The sequence below is a fragment of the Apodemus sylvaticus genome, chromosome 1 (genome assembly GCF_947179515.1).
Source record: "Apodemus sylvaticus chromosome 1, mApoSyl1.1, whole genome shotgun sequence".
NCBI lineage: Eukaryota > Metazoa > Chordata > Mammalia > Rodentia > Muridae > Apodemus > Apodemus sylvaticus.
In genome coordinates, this window is record NC_067472.1 from 58230615 (window position 1) to 58249308 (window position 18694).

The 18694-nt window shown below is 40.0% G+C and overlaps 1 protein-coding gene across 1 annotated transcript in view; it reads left to right on the forward strand.

Annotated features, from left to right (window-relative positions):
• Positions 1-310: 310 nt before the first annotated feature.
• Positions 311-18694, forward strand: part of C1H11orf80 (chromosome 1 C11orf80 homolog) — a 76862-nt gene continuing 58478 nt past the window's right edge. Inside the window, 5 exon segments of the mRNA XM_052193364.1 lie at positions 311-617; positions 620-732; positions 735-803; positions 2629-2767; positions 8020-8073. Of these exon segments, the coding sequence (XP_052049324.1) occupies positions 311-617; positions 620-732; positions 735-803; positions 2629-2767; positions 8020-8073 (682 nt within the window).

Consider the following 18694-nt stretch of genomic DNA (forward strand, 5'->3'; position numbering starts at 1 on the left):
AGGGCTATCTCCCTTCCTTCTAGCTAGAGACACTCAGAGCTGCTTGTCAGCCACACATTCTGTAAAGTCAAACGTGGGGGAAGGAAGGGTCTGGTGGGGACTGGAAATCTCCAAGGATCCTCCTGGAATAGACTGGGGAGAAGTTGGGGACAAGTTGCCAGATACAGTTTAGTACCTGCAGTTTTGAACTTCAAAATAATTTTCTAAGTATTTGTTCCAAATCTTATTGCATGGCACACATAATACAGGGTAAAAAGATCGTTCACCTAAAATTCAGTTTTAATTGGCCACCCATATTTTCCTCTGTTAGATGTGGGAAGCAGAGCCTGGTCCCAGGCACCACCCGCAGAACAGAAGGCAAAGCCATCTGGGGACTAGAGCCAGCTCGGGAATTCTGCACTACGCAGCCGCGGCTTTCCAGGGACCGGCCCTGGAAAACGCCTAGGGCGGTCAGAGCGCTTTGAAAAGGGCCGAGGGCCGTGTCTTGGCGAGACCGTGGGAAAGTATCAGGAGTAGTCACCGCCTGGCCTCCACCCGGCTCGCCTCCAACCTTGGCAGCTGCGCCACCTGTCCTCCCGCCCACCCGCCTACTGATGCGGGCCGCCCCGGGCAGCTCCCGCGTGCGCAGGCGCGAGGGCTGGGGGCGGGGCGAATGCACAGTCAGGCGGGAAGGTTCGGCCGGCGTGGGCGCGCTCCCGGGTCGAAGCCCTAGCTGATGAGGAGATTGTGACCAAACTGGCTATCCCGAGAGCTGCAGCCGCTCTCCTTACGGAATGGAGAGGATAGCTTTGGCTGTCTGCGAGGTGATGCTGGGAAGGGAGAGAAAAACACTCTGAGGAGAGGGCGTTGTGAGGAGACCCTCAAAAGTTTTGGGCGGAGGGGGTCTGGCATTTCCTGAGGTGGAGGAGAAAATGCTGTGAATGGCTAGAAAAATTAAAATCCCTCTTTCTCTGGGACTGTGGGAAGGGCCTGAGGTATGAAGTGCAGGACCACCCATCAGCCTCATGGGTCTTTTCTGAGGAACTGATTGATGTGTTCAGGCTTTGCCTTTATGTACGCTAAAACCACCACCTAAAGCTGAGAACCTGAAGGGTCACCAACTATGGCACTGCCAAATCTGAGGTGATTCTGAGAGGGGCTCGGAGGCTGGCCAACTTGATTTTTAGCGTTTTCTACGCACCTATGATGAGAGGGGACTTGGAAAGGCGAGAAGGAAATGTGCAATCATGAAAGGGTGGATCAGAGAGTCGGGTGGTAGGCAACGAGGCACCAATACGTAGGATAAGGTGTGATATGCCCTCAGAGCAGCCACTGTGAGGGGCAGAAGATTGAATCCAAGAGCTCATACATACATACATACATACATACATACATACATATTCCTATACATGTGGACAGGGAACTATTTAGTTCTGGAAGATGGCATTGAATGAATACCTGGGCTAGCAATATGTGTTCACACCATTGCTGAACTTGACAGCCATTACCTAATGGGACTCTTAACTCCAGGCCTTCCAAAGAACACTGCACAAATGAATACAGAATTATAGGTTCTGAGATAACTTAAAATATTCCTGGTCCTTGGTGTCTTATTTGTCATCATCAAAGGAAGCTGGGGGATTAGATTTTACAAGATGACAGAGCCTGGGATGGAACCCAGGGCTCTGACTCACCCACCAGTCAGTATTCTTTTCCCAACTGCTATCATTACACATAAAGGCACTGGAAAAAATCTGCACAGGAAATAATGTGAAGGAAGATAGGCTGTAGAAGTGCCCAGAAACCAGGAAACCATCTTCATAATCTCTGGTACAAATTGGGATCTTAGTTCCCAAATTTGTTTATTCAGAGCTCCCTGCTTTAACAAAACAAAACAAAAAACAAAAACAAAAAGGTGTTGGTTGAGAGATTTTGGGCCCTTGCAGAGAAAGGCCATTTGACCTCCGTGGGCAGTAAACATGTGGTCCATGTATGTATGTACTGACAAAACACTCAATACACACAGAAATAAGTCTTTAAGGCCAATATGGTAACTCATGTCTTTAATCCCAGCATTTAGGAGGCAGTGGCAGGTGGATCTGTGAGTTTGAGGCCAGCTTGGTCTACAAAGCAAACATGAAGTTGTGAGGTGCCTTGTGGGTCCTGGGAACTGAACTCTGGTCTTCTGCAAGAACAGCCAAGTGCTCTTAACCTTAGAGCCATTTCTCCAGTCCCTTTCCAATATTCTCAAATAACATAGCTAAGTATTTATCTTATTTTGACCTTCAAAAATGTTGATTTAATGAATGACAAAGATAATTCATAACTAGATGCCACTCTTTTTCATAGTTGGCTTTTATTTGGGCAAGAAAAACAAACTGCTCTTCTTCTTTTTTTCAATTTTCACTTCTGGGTGAACTTACCCAGCAACTTATTTTCTTAATTTCCTGTCTTGGTGTGCATTATATTGAATTATACTGTTTACCTATGTATTTTTTATGTTTAGATGCTATGATCTGAGCAAATGTAAATCTGACATTTCATAAGCAGGAATACAGAATTTTATAATAGAGTTTTAACTGTAGCATACAAATTTGCTAGAACCATAGTTTTAAAGATTATGTTTTACTTGGCTTGTGCTCTTTTCAGATTTTAAGATATTTAATAATTCACTGGAAGTGTGAAGCAGGAACACCAAAGGAAGCATTGCTGGATGGGCAGCTAGTGATTTCCATAGAAGCGTTACGTTCTACACACCTGCCAGATTCTCTGCATTGTATAATAACTAGTAAGTAAATTATCTGTTTTGTTTTGTTGTGATGCATATTATAGTTTGTATAAAAATGTCAGTTTGTCACAATCTAATTTCTAGTGTAGTTATAAAGCAAATGACATTTAATAGATATTTGGTAATAGATTTGTAAGTGTGCAATATAGAGAAGATAAATAAGATTATTATTGTGAGAATATATAGCTTTCTTAAATTAAAATTGCTTAAAAACAATTTTATTTTTGCTCTTAATTTTATCTTTTTCACAACAAAATTATATTGATTTTACCTTTTCTTCATATTTAGACTTTGGCAATTGCAAAGGACAAAAATAAAGGAAAGGGTGGTAAAAAGAAAAGAAATGATGGTGTATATTCTTATCCCAAAACATGGGTTTTTTTAAGACACAAACTTTCCTTGTATGTGCTAATTATCTTTGGATTTGGTTGTACCATGACCTCTAATTTAACCAAAAGTTTACTTCTTTACTGCTTTAGTTACACTTCCTTCTTAAAGGAGCCAGCTGTTTACATAATTAAATGATTGTCATTTACGAATGCCTATAGTTAGCAGAATTCTACAGATAAGAACTAATGCAGCAGGAGACAGAGTTGAGAAAGAGTTAGGTTGAGAAGTGGGGTTTAGATACCTAATACTTGTGGTCTAACCAACACTGGGATTTGGAAAGTGACTGAGCCAGCTCAGTCAGTCAACCGGGTCTCAAGGGCAGGAGTGAAGAATGAAAAGAAAAAGACAATTAGACAACATTATAACATGACTCCAGCCAGCGCTGAGGCTAAAGCAGGTTTAATTTTTCCCAGCCAGTTTTTATACCATTTACTACCATTCTAGGTAGTAGCAGAGGTGAGTAATCAAACAGACCAGTGAACCAAGTCCCCAAGTCACTGGGTCTGGGGTCTTATCAGGATTACCAAGACAAAAGGGAAGTCACACATTCCTTGGCTGTGTTTACCTTGATCCTTGCATTAGCTCAAACGTGAATTCTCTTATCTGATCCTACTTCTTCCTCCAGAGCCCAGTGAGAAGTACTTGCCAAATTTCTATAAGCAGTACCAAAAGCTCTCCACAGGAAAAAATATTATATTTTGTTCCATATTCAAGTACTCGTGACCTGCAGATCAGTGGTCCTTGTGAACACACAAGTAGTAATTTAACAGTGACACATACCTTTAACCCCAGCATGGGCATTTTGAGCATAATGGACTTCTTCAGCATGTCTGGCATAGATGACATTTGCATTTATATATCTTCACATAGTTATGTCTATCAAGAAAAAGGGTGGTCGGGTGGTGGTGGTACACGCCTGTAATCCCAGCACTCTGGGAGGCAGAGGCAGGCAGATTTCTGAGTTCGAGGCCAGCCTGGTCTACAGAGTGAGTTCCAGGACAACCCTGTCTCAAAAAAACCAAATCCAAACAACCAAAAAAAAAAAAAAAGAAAGAAAGAAAGAAAGAAAAAGGTGATATATGCTTGACATAGTGTGCCATTATAGAAACATACTTGGAGAGCAAGACTTTCTAGTTATATGACTTCTCAGAATAATTATTAACATTCAGTATATATTTTAGATTATTATTATTAGTTACTGGCTTTTTAAAGAAACAGTGACACATGCCTTTAATCCCAGCATTTGTGAGGTAGAGACACCTCTCTTAAGTTCTAGGCCAGCCAGGTCTATAGAATGAGTTCCAAGACAATCAGTGCTATGCAGAGACCCTGTCTCGAAAAAATTTAGAAAAAGAAAAAATAAAAAAAAAACAAATTGGTATTTTACAGTCTCACGAGCTGTTTAGTAAAAGCGGTCAGTGTTTTGTGTTAGCATGTAGAGATCTACTTCATTAACATTTTGAAATATACAAACTTCCTTGTTTTAGATTTTATCTGTTACATAGGTACACAATTTTAATGGTTGGATAGTTCAGGCCAGGCATGGTGGATCACAACACTTGGGAGGCCAAGGCAGGAGGACTGCTTTGAATTTTAGGTCAGCCTGGCATATATAATGAGGTACAGATCAGCCTAGGCTGAGAGTGCCCATATCCAGAACTTACCTAGATGCTGGATGAGTATGGTGAACTGCTTATAAAGTTAGAGCCTTGGAAGGAGGTCTCTGGTTAGTGAGACTAGCAATATGGGTGAGCTCTGTTTTCAAAGGACCCTCCCTCATAGAATAAAATGGAATAGCAATTGAGGAAGATTGCTAACATCAATCCTGGTCCTTCACATACATGCACACATACATACATATATACACACACACATGCTCCAATACCATGTACACGTGAAAAGGCAAAGATAAGGTAGAGATACAAGGAAGAAATGCAGTGTCAACCTCTGGCCTCCACACAAATGCATACACAATTTCTTGCACCCATACCCAGATGTATTGTATAGATAGATACACAGACACCCCCAAAGGGCTATATGATGGCCTTGACCCAGCCCCCTGACTTATATCCTCCTGAAGACTAATACTTTTAACCATATTAATTGATTGGTTTTTTTTTTTGTTTTTGTTTTGTTTGGTTTGGTTTTGGTTTTTTCGAGACAGTGTTTCTCTGTGTAGCCCTGGCTGTCCTGGAACTCACTCTGTAGACAAAGCTGGCCTCAAACTCAGAAATCTGCCTGCCTCTGCCTCCCAAGTGCTGGGCTCAAAGCCTTGCACCACCACTGCCCGGATAATTGATTGTTTTTAAATACCTGTTTCTAAACTTATTTGTGATATATTATCTTTTTCATTAAAAATGTTTATTTTTAATTTTATGTTCCAGTGTGTAGGGATGTACATGTGAAAGTTCATGCCTAAGGCGGCTAAAAGGTGTTGGAGCCTCCTAGAGCTCGAATTATAGAAGCTGTGAACTGCCTACTTGGTTTCTGGGGACTGAACTCTGCTTCTTTATAAGAGCCCTAAGCACTATTAGGTGCTGAGTCATCTCTCTAGCCCCTTAAATTATTTTTTAAAAGGGATCATCATTATTGGCTTTTGTTTGTTTTGTTATTTGAGACAGGGTTTTCCTATGTAGCCTTGGCTATCCTGGAACTTGCTCTGTAGACCAGGCTAGCCTAGGATTTGGAGATCTACTACCTGCCTCTGCCAACTTGAGTGCTGGGATCAAAGACATGCACCACCACTGCCCAGCCATTATTATTGCCTTTTAAAGAAAGGGTCTTGTGTGGGCCAGGTTGATTTCTAACTCAACATATAGCCAAGGGTAACCCTAACTGGGGCTCCTCTTTCCTTTATTTCCAGAGTACTAGGTGTATGCTACACAGCTGGTTTATGTGCTGCTGGGGAGCCACAATAGTTGTTTATACCAGGCATTCTACTAACTAAGCTATAGCACCAGTCTCTTCTTTTGGTTTTCTGAGACAGGGTGTCACTGTATAGCCTGGATTGTCCTTGAACTCATAGCAGTACTATTACCTTAGCCGTCTGAGTGGTAGGGTTTTTGGGCATAAGCCACCATGCTAGCACCCAACATGGTCCAAGTTTGGTACTTTCTGTATCTGATACGTAACACTTAATTTTGGGGTCTTCTTTCTATCATTAATCAGGGTGTTTCTTGATTTATTTTCCTCTTGTGTTGGATTTTGTTTTCTGAGTTCCAATTTATTTCTTGGCTTACTCACTGTTGTGATTACTCTTAGCAGCTTCCTGACGAAGAGTGTTGGGAAAGTAAATTTCTTGAGATTTTGTATTTCTGAAAATGTCTTTACTCTATACCTTTAGTAACTCAGCTATTGCTATTGGAAATTCTGAAGTCTTTATAATTATCTTGTACATGACCTATTTTTCTTTTTCTCCCTATAAGCTTATATAATACTTTTTTTTAAACCTGTGTTTTATTATATATCATAGATAATTTTGAAATTTCAGTGACTTAACAGATAAAATGTTTGTTTTTACTTTATTTTATCACCAGTGTGTGTGTGTGTGTGTATTTGTTTTTAATGTAGTTTCCAAGATTTGTCAGTCTTGTGGCTTCTTGTTTCCCTAGACCTCTAATATCTACCCATTCAACTAAGGATGGAGAAAGAGAACAAGGTTTATAATTCAAATATTTATAAGAATAGGTTTGGAAATTACATGGATTATTTCTGTTCCCATTCTTTTGGCTGAGACTTAGTCTCATTGTCATAACTGCTCTGCATTTGCAAAGGAGCCTATAAAATGTAGTCTAGGTGTGCTTAGGAAGAGGAGTAGACTGAGACTCAGCAGTCCATGCTTCGTTCTGACAGTTCACAGTGCTGTGCCTTGCTGCGGTCACTTTCTCTCCCTTGTGCCCAGTGCTCAGCCTTTCTCATGTAGCTCAGGGCCTTTGGGTGTGATAAATTGTGCTTGCAGTTCTACAGAAGTTTCTGTTAATTTAGCTAGTGCATTTGTATAATTTTCTTTTCTAAAATTTTGTCTTCTATTTTTTTTTTCTATTTTCCTCTAGTTTTTTTTCTGACTCTTTGTGGAGGAAACCTCATTTTTGTTCAACATTAGTCTTGTTATGTGTTTGCTTTTAGAATGGTCAAATCTTCCATCTTGGTGGGTAAAAGCCTAACTGCTAACATTTCTGAAGCACAGGAGGAGTGTTAGTTATCTCTGTGTGCTGTGTTTAGAGTCACTAAAGACTTTTTAACTAAAGACAATTTTTGTTTTCATCACAGAGGCTCATTCTTCAGTGTATTCAGAGAACAACTTCTCCCTGCATTAGAGTTAGGGAGGGCGAGTCTCTGGGATCTTGAAAAGAGAAGCAAAGTTCTAATTAAACTCAGTTTAAAAAGAGGACAAAGCATTGGCTCTTCTTTGAAATCTAGGTGCAAGTATTTTTTAACCCAATTGACTGGCAAAATATCTTCAATTTCACAGTAAAATTAGTTCAAAGAAGGGCCAATATTTTAATTAAATCTTAAATTCAACATTAGTTACTGGCATCTTATACTCTGATAAATAGTTGCAGTTTGGAGTATCCCATACTTAATCATGGTCTTTCATGTAGAATAGCATCTAAAGGAACAGTCCTGGTGTTGATTATAGGTCCTAAATATAGGTGAAAAGAACTGCCTGTGGCATCACCAACCCCCACATAGTCATTGAACCTTAAAATACCTCTTTTGCCCTATATTTATACTGCACTCATTAATAAGATCTCCCTTTAATATTCTGTATCTAAATGCAGTATTTTCAGAGTCCCACTGATTTCTTTAAAGTCAAATATTTGTAATTGTCTTACATTTTTGTGTGCTTTTTTTCCTTACAGTTTCTTCTACTGGAAGTGTTTATGGTGGCTTGGACTTCAAGAAGTTTCTACAAGGTAAACAATTACCTAACTTCCCTGAGACTAAATCTCTTCTGTCAATGAGTTTTGTATTTTCTGAAATAGGTTTATTCTAAAAGATGGAATTTCCTGGCTTAGTAAATAAAAACATAGGATGCCCACTTAAGTTTTATTATTATTTTTTTTGGATTTGCTTTTTTTGAGACAGGGTGTCTCTGTATAGCCCTGGCTGTCCTGGAACTCACTCTGTAGATCAGGCTGGCCACAAACTCAGAAATCTGCCTGCCTCTGCCTCCCAGAGTGCTGGGATTACAGGAGTGCGCCACCACCACCCGGCTGCCCACTTAAGTTTGATTTTTAGAGAAACACTAAGTTTTTAAAGATAATTTTTCAATTGTGTGTATGTTTCTACGTGTATATATACCACATGTGTGGGTGCATGCAAACTTTGAGGGTGAAGTCACATCTAATGCTGGTTATTTTGCCTTTCTCCTTCCCTTTCCTAACAACTTTCTTGAGATTTGTTTCCTAGTGCCTGCAGTACATAGACTTTGTTGGACAACTGACCACACTTGTGGAGCCAGGCCATACTTGGCCAAAGCAGCATATCTCAGAGAGCAGTATGCCTGCTTGTACTACAAGGCTGTGTAGCCAAGCACTGCTCTTAGAACTATAGCCTTTCCCTTGGAAGTAAACCTTATGTTTACACACAACCCAAGTTCTAATTTTTATCTAAATTTTCATTTATTTTTAATTTGTGCCTTGGTATTTTGCCTGCATGTAGGTGTATGTGAGTGTGTTGGGTCCTCTGGAACTGGAGTTACAAATAGTTGTGAGCTGCCATGTGGGTGCTGGGAATTGAAACCTGGGTCCCTGGTTAAAGCATCCATTGTTTTTAACTGCTGTGCCATCTCTCCAGCCCCAAGTTCTAATTTTTAAAGAGTTAATGAGGAGAAAATATTCTTATTATGTTAATGTGATATAACATTTTATTGAGGAAGGATCTCATGGAGAAGCTGGCCTTGAAGTGATTTTTTTCTTTTAGCTCCTGAACAGATACTCTGAAAGTTTGAGTAGAATGTTCTTCCTTTAGTGATAATCACAGTAATTATTCCAGTGAGCATTTATTACACTTTAGACCTGAGCTTATTACAAAGGAGTTTTTGTTTGTTTTTGGTTCCTTGAGACAGTTTCTCTCTTATGTAGCTCTTTACCTGCCTCTGCCCTTCAAAGGCTGAGGCTAAAGTTGTGTGCTGGCTCCCATATTTTTATTTCCTTGTTGTTGTTTTTGAAAACCATGCCCAGTTTATGAGGCTCTGGGATGGGACCCATGGCCTCTTGTATGCTAAGCAAGCCCACTACTAACCAAGCTATTTCCACAGCTCAGTTCCCACTTACACTTTAAACATTCTGTCCTGATGATGCCTCCTAAGCCATCCTGAAGGAAAAGGGCATCAACCATCCTGAAGAGTTGCTCTGCTTCCAACAATTTTGGGAATGTTGAATCCAGTTAAAAAGTTGTGGGTTCTGACTGGACATCATGGTACATGCCTATGATCCCAGCACTTGAGAGGTGGAGAGATGAGAATGAGAAGCTTAAAGACATCCTTAGCTACAGAGTGAATCTGAAACCAGCCCAGACTATATAAAACCCTGTCTCAAAAGCCCAGTTCCCTCCCCTCCCAAAAAAGAATCATAGACTAGTTGCCTCAAAATCATCTCTCTTAATTATTCATAGTTGTTTTTCTTTGGGGGATTGTTTTCATGGGATGAAACAAAGAATGGAAAGATCATTCCACTCCAGTTAATATGTGTGAAAATGTTTTGAAAGAAGAAATAGAAGGAGTATGTTATGAGCAGTGGGAAGGTGATAGTGTTTTCTGTAAAATTGGCTCATATTTAATATGTGTGCACAAGGAGTGGTCAGATTATAGATAAGGCTGCTTCAGCTAATGTTTGTGAAAGTGCTTTGAAAAATAAAAAGCCTGCAACAACAAAGAAGTCAGCTTATTGCATTGTTACTAGTAGGGAGGAGGCATCATGTGTCACTTATAAAACAATCACGTTTTTATACTAATACAGTTTAGATAGTGTCGTGGAGACTTATATTTAATTAACCATTAATTGTAGAAGCTCAATCACCTTTGTTTAATATATTTTTATATGATTGTGATATAGAGTGAATAGCACTTTCTACAGATATGAAATATTTTGGAAGCCAGGCGGTGGTGGCACACGCCTGTAATCCCAGCACTCTGGGATGCAGAGACAGGCGGATTTCTAAGTTCGAGGCCAGTCTGGTCTACAGAGTGAGTTCCAGGACAGCCAGGGCTATACAGAGAAACCCTGTCTCGAAAAAACCAAATCCCCGCAAAAAGAAATATTATGGATCAAGTATACAGTAAAAAATGGAGTCATTTGTTCATTGCCAGTCATGTTTAGTAGCCAACTTCAGCTTCATTCTTTAGTTGTTAGGGTTCATAATAGTAACCTCCACTCCATAATACTATTTATTCATACTAATTATTAGCATAAATTGCTCACTGAAGCTCACAAAGGAAATTGGCTAACACTAAGACTTAAATCCCTTAGCTCCCTGGCTTATGCACCATTAATTATGTCTTTATTGCTATTATTATTTATTTAACATTCCTGTAACACTGTTAGCAAACTGCTTTAAATTGGTCCACTGTCCTTACACTGTTTAATTAGCTTCATCAGGGAGCTCCTGGCAAGCTGATTCACTAATCACCAGGGTTCAGAGTTGTATATCTTTACAAAATTAGAGGTATACCTCTGAATTTAGTGTGACTACACTGTCATCTATATCCCTTACTTGCTGGGAATAATTCAGCTTCCACTGTCTTCACTCTTTGGCTTCTTCTATCTGGCTATTCTCCCAATATTTCTCTAAGTAGACTCATACTTTATTCTAGGTTAATAAACGGTAGACCAAGGCAGTTCCCTAGTGCCCTACCTGTTTTGACTTCTTTTCTTTTTATCCTTTTTCAGTTCCTAATGATTCATGCTTCAAATCAGCAAACTTTTATTGACAGTCTGCCTTGACATGAAGTGATAGGAAGGAAAGACAGCTCTGAAAATAAAATGTGGCATGAGGGCTCTGATAGAGCTCTGTTCCCAGAGCCTATGTGGTGACCTAGAGGACAGTCTCAAAGTTCAATCACAAGTGTGCCATTCTCCTGTTAGCTAATATGCATCATTATTCTATGCTAATTCCAGATAGCTTTCCTGATTTTGTGTGTGTGTGTGTGTGTGTGTGTGTGTGAGTGTGAGTGTGTGTGCGAGAGAGAGAGAGAGAGAGAGAGAGAGAGAGAGAGAGAGAGAGAGAGAGACTGGGAAAGAGATGCACATGCATGACATACATGTGTAGGTTTGAAGATAACTTACAGGAGTTGGTTCTTTCCTTCCAGCATGTAGGTACTAAAATCAATCTCAGGGCTTCAGACTAAGCAGCAGACATCTTTACCAACTTAGCCAGCTCACTGGCTTTTGCTGTCCTGCCTTTAAACTTTATTGTTTCTATGCTGAAGACATTTTTTTTTCTTTTTCTATCATTGGCATGTCACTAAATACCAATGGAAAAGCGTGTCAAATAAACTACTCTATGTATAATATATGTTACTAAATTGCTATTTGATGTATTCTTCTTTAGAGAAGTCAACACTCTTAACAATTCTCTAGGGTTAGAAATCCTGCCTTTTTTCCAGAGGAGTGAGTTTCTCAGTTTTCTTTTCTTTATCATATAACACATTAATGTTTGTTAATTATTTCTGTAATATATAATTGTATATTAAGTTATTAGTGCTTATCAGTTCCTCTCTGAATGATGTGCTTATTTAAAGAACAAAACAAAAGAAAACCAAAGATCAGATTTGATGCCACCTATCATTAGAATAATCCCCTTGACCTTTTTTTGTTTGTTTGTTTGTTTTTTGAATCAGGGTTTCTCTGTGTAGCCCTGGCCTTCCTGGAACTCACTCTGTAGACCAGGCTGGCCTTGAACTCAGAAATCTGCCTGCCTCTGCCTCCCAAGTGCTGGGATTAAAGGCCCAGCCCCCTTGACTTTTAAGAGCAGTGGCTACTGTGTTGGGTAGTTTTGTGTTAACTTGATACAAACTAGATTCATCGAGAGGAGGGAGCTTCAATTGAGAGAATGCCTCCATAGGGTCAGACTGTAGATGAGCCTGTAGGGCATTTTTTTAAAATTACTGATTAAAGTGTGAAAGTGTGATAGCCAAGCCAATTGTGGGTGGGGCCACCCTTGGGCGGTCCTGGGTTCTGTAAGAAGGCTGGCTAAGCAAGCCATAAGGAACAAGCCAGTAAGCAGCACCCTCCACAGCCTCTGCATCAGCTCCTGCCCCAAGTAACCACCTCGTTGAGTTCTTGCCTTGACTTTCCTCAATGAATGGTGACTGGGTTATTATGTAAGTCAAAGAAACCCTTTTCTCCCCTTCAACACTCTATGCTTGTTATAAAAATTGTGTGTAATTCTGTTTTTCATTTCATATATATGCATATATACATATTTGCAGCTGAATTACTTCTATAATATATGTCTGTTTAGTAAAACATGACTTTTTTCCTGTTTGTCCAACTTCCTAGGCTCTAGAAACTCCTTCCTCTCCTGTCCTTCCTGAACCCTGCCAATTAATGACACCACAGATAGTGAAGACATTTTTACCTATATTTTGAAAATACCTTTACCTCATTCCTATGTTTGTAATTAACTTAATTTAAATTATTTATTGCAGTCTTGGGGATGGATGGAAGGCCTTCAACATGCCAAGAGCAATACTCTTGAACTATATCCCCAGTCCTCCATTTGGTTTTTTTTTTTTTTTTTTTTTTTTGGTGGTATAATTTAATTCTATCCAGTTTGGCTAGACATTTTAAAAATACTTTTTGCTAAGTCAGAAACTTCTTATTTTTTAAAGTTTTCAAAAAAATCTAGGTAAGAACACTCACCTTTCTAAGACTGTTTTGCTCTGCCATCAATGAGTCTTTTTTTCTTCCTATTTGTGGTGGTCAGGAATAAATATAGGACGTCTTATGAATGTTAATGAAGAGCCCATCTAATGAACTATTACAATCCCAGATTTCTTCTCTCTACTAACCATTTAATTTTGAACATTTATTTGAAAAGTCAAGAAGAAATGATTAACAGAGCCAAGTTTGTTCAGCATTCAGAGAGGATCTCAGGATGATCAATCTTTGAATTTTTAAATCTTATATCCAGAGAATAAAATTGTATTACAATTTAACATTTTAGAGGGTCGACAAATAAAAATCTGAGAGATTGCCTAACATCCCCCTCCTCACCACCAGCTGCTCTCTTACAGCTGTAGCCTCTTCTCTCGATAACAGAAGCTCATAACTAAAGGTCTTTGATAGAATTTTTAATTTTTGAAGTTTTGTGGCTTTATTTATTTTTCTGGTGAAAAAATGCATAATTCAATTCAATCAGATTTTAACCAGGTCTGTTATGGAAATTAAGATGATTAACTTTCTCCCATCCCCTTTACTTTTTATTTTCTTGAGGATCTCACTAGATAGCATTACCTGACATGAAATATTCTATGTACTGTGCAGACAAGGCTGGCCTCAAATTCACAGAGCTCTATGGTTTTTCCTTACTCTCTAGTGCTGGGTTAAAGGCAAGAGCCACCATGCCCAGCTCTCCTATTCTTTAAGCAAGACATGACATCATTCATTTTTTGAGAGGTAGGTCAGACCTGTTATCTGTCTCAGAGATGAGGAAATCCAGACTTACATCAGCTTGTTATCCTAAGTTTAAAGAGAAGAATTTTGTGGTTTTATAAATCACTAGTTATCCATTAAACCAGATGAGACTAAGCTTTTGATACATTCTAAAGAGTTTCTGGCTGCCAAATTTGCCTTACACTGGGAAGATTTTATAAAGGTTGACTAAAGACCAAAGAAACTAATATAAGTAGATTTCTGTGCTCTTTTGCCCCCTTATTATTTCTTTTGTATATTTTGCCTGCATGTATGTCTGTGTATCATGTGTGTGATTAGTACTGGAGGAAGCTAGAAGAGGGCATTAGATTTTTTTTAGAGTTAAAAACAGTTGTGAGTAGCCACATGGGTGCTGAAAATCAAACTCAGGTCCTTTGGAAGAGCAGCCAAGGCTTTTAACTGCTGAGCTATCTTTCCAGCATCCCCTTAATATTCTTATTATGTCTTCATTTTTTTCATTTTTGCAACTCTATTTGTACACCTCATGCTCAGTGCATGTGTGGATTGCAGAGTATAACTTGCAGGAATCTGTTTTCTCTTTTGACCAGGTAGGGCTCAGGGTTTGAACCCAGATCTTCAGGCTTCCAATCGCTAGCAAAGTATAATGGAACTTGCATCTGAATCACAAATGCTGCTATTATTTGAAACAGCTTTTAAAAAGCAATTTCAAGAAAAATATAAATGGAGTCTGATAAAAAGTTCTACTCAGTCCTCAAATTTTCAATGAAATTAAAAGCTATATGCATTAAAATATGAATTCCAGAGTCGCTAATGTTAATTATTACGTATTGAGAACCACATGCTCTGAATAACCACTATGCTGAATGCATTACATACTTTTACTTAATCCCTAAAACAACTTTATGAGGTAGGTATCTTTAAAAGATCAAATAAGTCAGGTGGTGGTGGTGCACGCCTGTGATCCCAGCACTTGGGAGGCAGAGACAGGCGGATTTCTGAGTTCGAGGTCAGCCTCGAACAGAGTGAGTTCCAGGACAGCCAGGGCTACACAGAGAAACCCTGTCTTGAAAAAAACAAAACAAAACAAAAGATCAATAATTTTCTCAAGGACACAGTACACATTCTTGAAGTGTTCTGCTCTTCATGCTAGCAGAAAGTAGCTAAAGGCCTATTAATAGAAAAATGGCTAATTTATAATAACATCCTTTTTCTTTGTTTCTTGGTACTGGGGATTAAATACTGAGTATGATGTTCTATGTACATATGATGCTCATATACATCTGGGTAAACAGTAAAATTAATGACTAGATGACTATGCTACAACATCAAAATGCATATAATGTATTAAATTAAAAAGCAATAGAACATATTGCATACATTATGAATACAACTGTGTCAAAATACATAGGAATGGGGATTCTAAAAAGAATACAGTAAGATACCAACATTTATCATTGTGTGTGCATTTATAAATGATTCTGTCTAATGTCTGTATGTTTGTAACTGTGAGCACATGCATGCCATAGCACAACTGTAGATGTCTGAGGACAACTTTCTGGAATTGATTTTACCATTTTCACCATAGATCATGGAGACTGAATACAGGTCTCAAGTCATCAGGCTTGTGTGGTCATCAGGGTTACCCACTGTGCCAGCTTGCTAGTCCCAAGAAGTTCTATTGTTGTTCTTGTTCCCCTTTCTCTATTTTCACCTTTTCCTACTGTTTTGCTTTTCTACTGTCTTGCTATATAGTCCAGGCTGGCCTTGAACTCTCAGTCCTCCTATCTCAGCCTCCTGAGTGCAGGTGTGAGCCATTTCAAAATGAGCTATATTACTTCTATAAGAAAAAGAGTCAAAGCTTGGTCTGGTGGTATAGATCATTAATCTCAATACTTGGGAGGCAGAAACTGGTGGAGCTCTATGAGTTTGAGGTCAACCTGGCCTACATAGAAAGTCCCAGGGTAGCACAGGCTACATAGTGAGATCTGTAATAATGGCAAAGTTGAGATCCAGTTGCTATATTATTTGGTTTCTTCAAGAGACTCAGAAAACTAGTAACTATTGGTTTTGCTGGGGCTGACACCTGTACTTTAGCATAATACCATAATAATGCCTGCAAAGAATGCACCAATAAATAGAATGGCAGTATTACTGCAATTTTAAAAATGAGGCTTATTAAGACAACACAGGAGAAGCTCTTTCGGTGACTGTGATTTATGTCATTTACACTGGCTATTGTTCTTTACTGTAAAACTTTAGAAACTTTAGAAAAAGAAAAACAGCAAGAAAAGTGATCTTTCAGAAATGTCGCATCAGATCTTCATTTGAGACTTTAAAATGCAGAGGGATCAGTGATTATGACTGCATGTTCACAGAGCGCACCCAGCCAAGAAGCCCATTAACTGTGATGTGCTCAGGTCTTGGACAAAAAGGGGTGCTGGGCCCCATACTACAGTGGGCCCACACAAAAGGAACAGGGACTGAGAATTGGGTGGGCACAAATTCAATTATCTTTTCAAACCTTCACCTGCCTCTATACAACCTCAACAGTCAGATTCACCAAATGTGACTTAAGCCTGCTTACAATCCAGGTGAACAGGGAGGCAAGTTTATTGCATACAGCTGCATAAGGAGGCAGATTGTTATAGATAAAGAGGAAGCAGGGTTATTATTATATAGGTGAACATAGAGGCAGGTTTTACTAAAATCAGTAGGAAGAGTCTGTAGGGGAACAGTCTTCAGGTGGTAAATATGGTGGGGAGAGCTATGGTAGACATTTTCTACACATATTATCAATATTTGGACTTAGACCAGAAAAGAAGGCTTGCCATTTATCTGAACCCATCCCCCACCCCCATTCCAGAAAGACTTTGACATTATCCTGTGGTTCTGAGGCTGTGTTGATGTCAACAGCAAGCACTCACTCAGGGCCCCTCTGCTCTCTATAACACTTTAAACTGAAGTTTTTCATGGTTCTAAACACTGAACACCCATTCTAACTGGCAGAGTGTGAAAGCCAGAGGTTACAGTCTGGCATCTTCAGGCCCTACACGGAACTTGAAGTTCATCACCAATTGGCGGGACTGGCTGGCCAGTGGGCTCCTGGGATCTTCTCTCATCTTTGTGAGCCATCTCCAACCTGTCTGTGGCTTTGACATGTTCACCTAAAACTCCTGGTTGGGTATTGCTGAGATTTTAACATCTTAAATTTTAGGAAATTTTTGGTTTTTTCGAGACAGGGTTTCTCTGTGTAGCCCTGGCTGTCCTGGAACTCACTCTGTAGACCAGGCTGGCCTTGAACTCAGAAATCCACCTGCCTCTGCCTCCCAAGTGCTGGGATTAAAGGTGTGCACCACCACCACCCGGCCATTTTAGGAAATTTTGTCCATGCTTTTAAAGTATTTTTTCTATCTTATTCTCCTTCTGGGACTTCTGGTATATATAGTTTAGACAGATTGATATTTTCCTAATGGTGCTTAAGACTATTAATTTTTTTCGAAAAAAATTTTAAATTTCTTTTTTCCCATTATTTTATTTATTCATTTATTGACTTATTCAGACTGCAGCTCCCCTCTCCTTGCAGTTTCCCTACACACAACCCCTCCCCTCATACCCTCTTCTCCTTTTCCTCTGAGAAGGGAGAGGCTCCCCTGGGTACTCTGCACATCAACTCCCACTAAGGCCAGACAAGGTCTCCCAGCTAGGGAAATGGGATCCAGAGGCAGTAACAGAGGCAGGGACAGCCCCTGCTCCAGTTGTCGGGGGACTCACGTGAAGACCAAGTTGTACATATGATACATATGTTGGGGGGTGCGTACATCCAGCCCCTATATGCTCTTTTCTTTCTTTCTTTCTTTCTTTCTTTCTTTCTTTCTTTCTTTCTTTCTTTCTTTCTTTCTTTCTTTCTTTCTTCCTTCCTTCCTTCCTTCCTTCCTTTCCTTCCTTCCTTCCTTCCTTCCTTCCTTCCTTCCTTCCTTCCTTCCTTCCTTCCTTCCTTCCTTCCTTCCTTCCTTCCTTTCTTTCTTTCTTTATTGAGTATCTTCTTCATTTACATTGCCAATGGTAAAACCTTTCCCAATTTTTCCCCTTCCAAAAGCCCCCTCCCCAAAGATTCCCTACCCCTCCTCCCACCCCCTGCCTCTATGTATATGCCCCTCTACCTGACACACTCCCACCTTCCCCCCAAATCCCTCCCATCCGTTTCCCTTTGTTGGGGCTCTATTGAGCCTTTATCTGACCAAAGACCACTCCTCCCACTGATGCCCAACAAGGCTTTCCTCTGCCACATTTTTGGCTGGAACCATGTGTACCCCTTGGTTGATGGTTCAGTCCCTGGGAGTCTTGGGGTGTCTGGGTGTCTGAAGTCATTGTTCTTCCCATGGGGCTATAAACCCCTTCAGCTCCTCCAGACCACCCTCCAGATCCCCCGTGGGGACCCCAAGTCCAGTCCAATAGTTAGTTGCTAGTTTCTACCTCTGTATTTGTAAGGCTCTGGCAGGGCCCCACTGGAGACAGCCATGGCATGCTCCTTTTGGTACATGCTTCTTGTCGTAGTGTCGGGGTTTGGTGACTGTTTATAGGATGAATCCCCAGGTAGGGTGGTCGCTGGGTGGCCTTTACTTCAGACTCTGCTCCACACATTGCCTCCCTTATTGCTCCTGTGAATATTATGTTCCCTTTCTCAGAGGAACTATAGCACTTTCACTTAAGACTTCCTCCTTTTTGAGCTTCCTGTGCTGGGTGTCTTTTCTCTTCTTTCTTTCTTTCTTTCTTTCTTTCTTTCTTTCTTTCTTTCTTTCTTCCTTTCTTTTTTGTTTTGTTGTTTGTTTTTCGAGACAGGGTTTCTCTGTGTAGCCCTGGCTGTCCTGGAACTCACTCTGTAGACCAGGCTGGCCTCGAACTCAGAAATCTGCCTGCC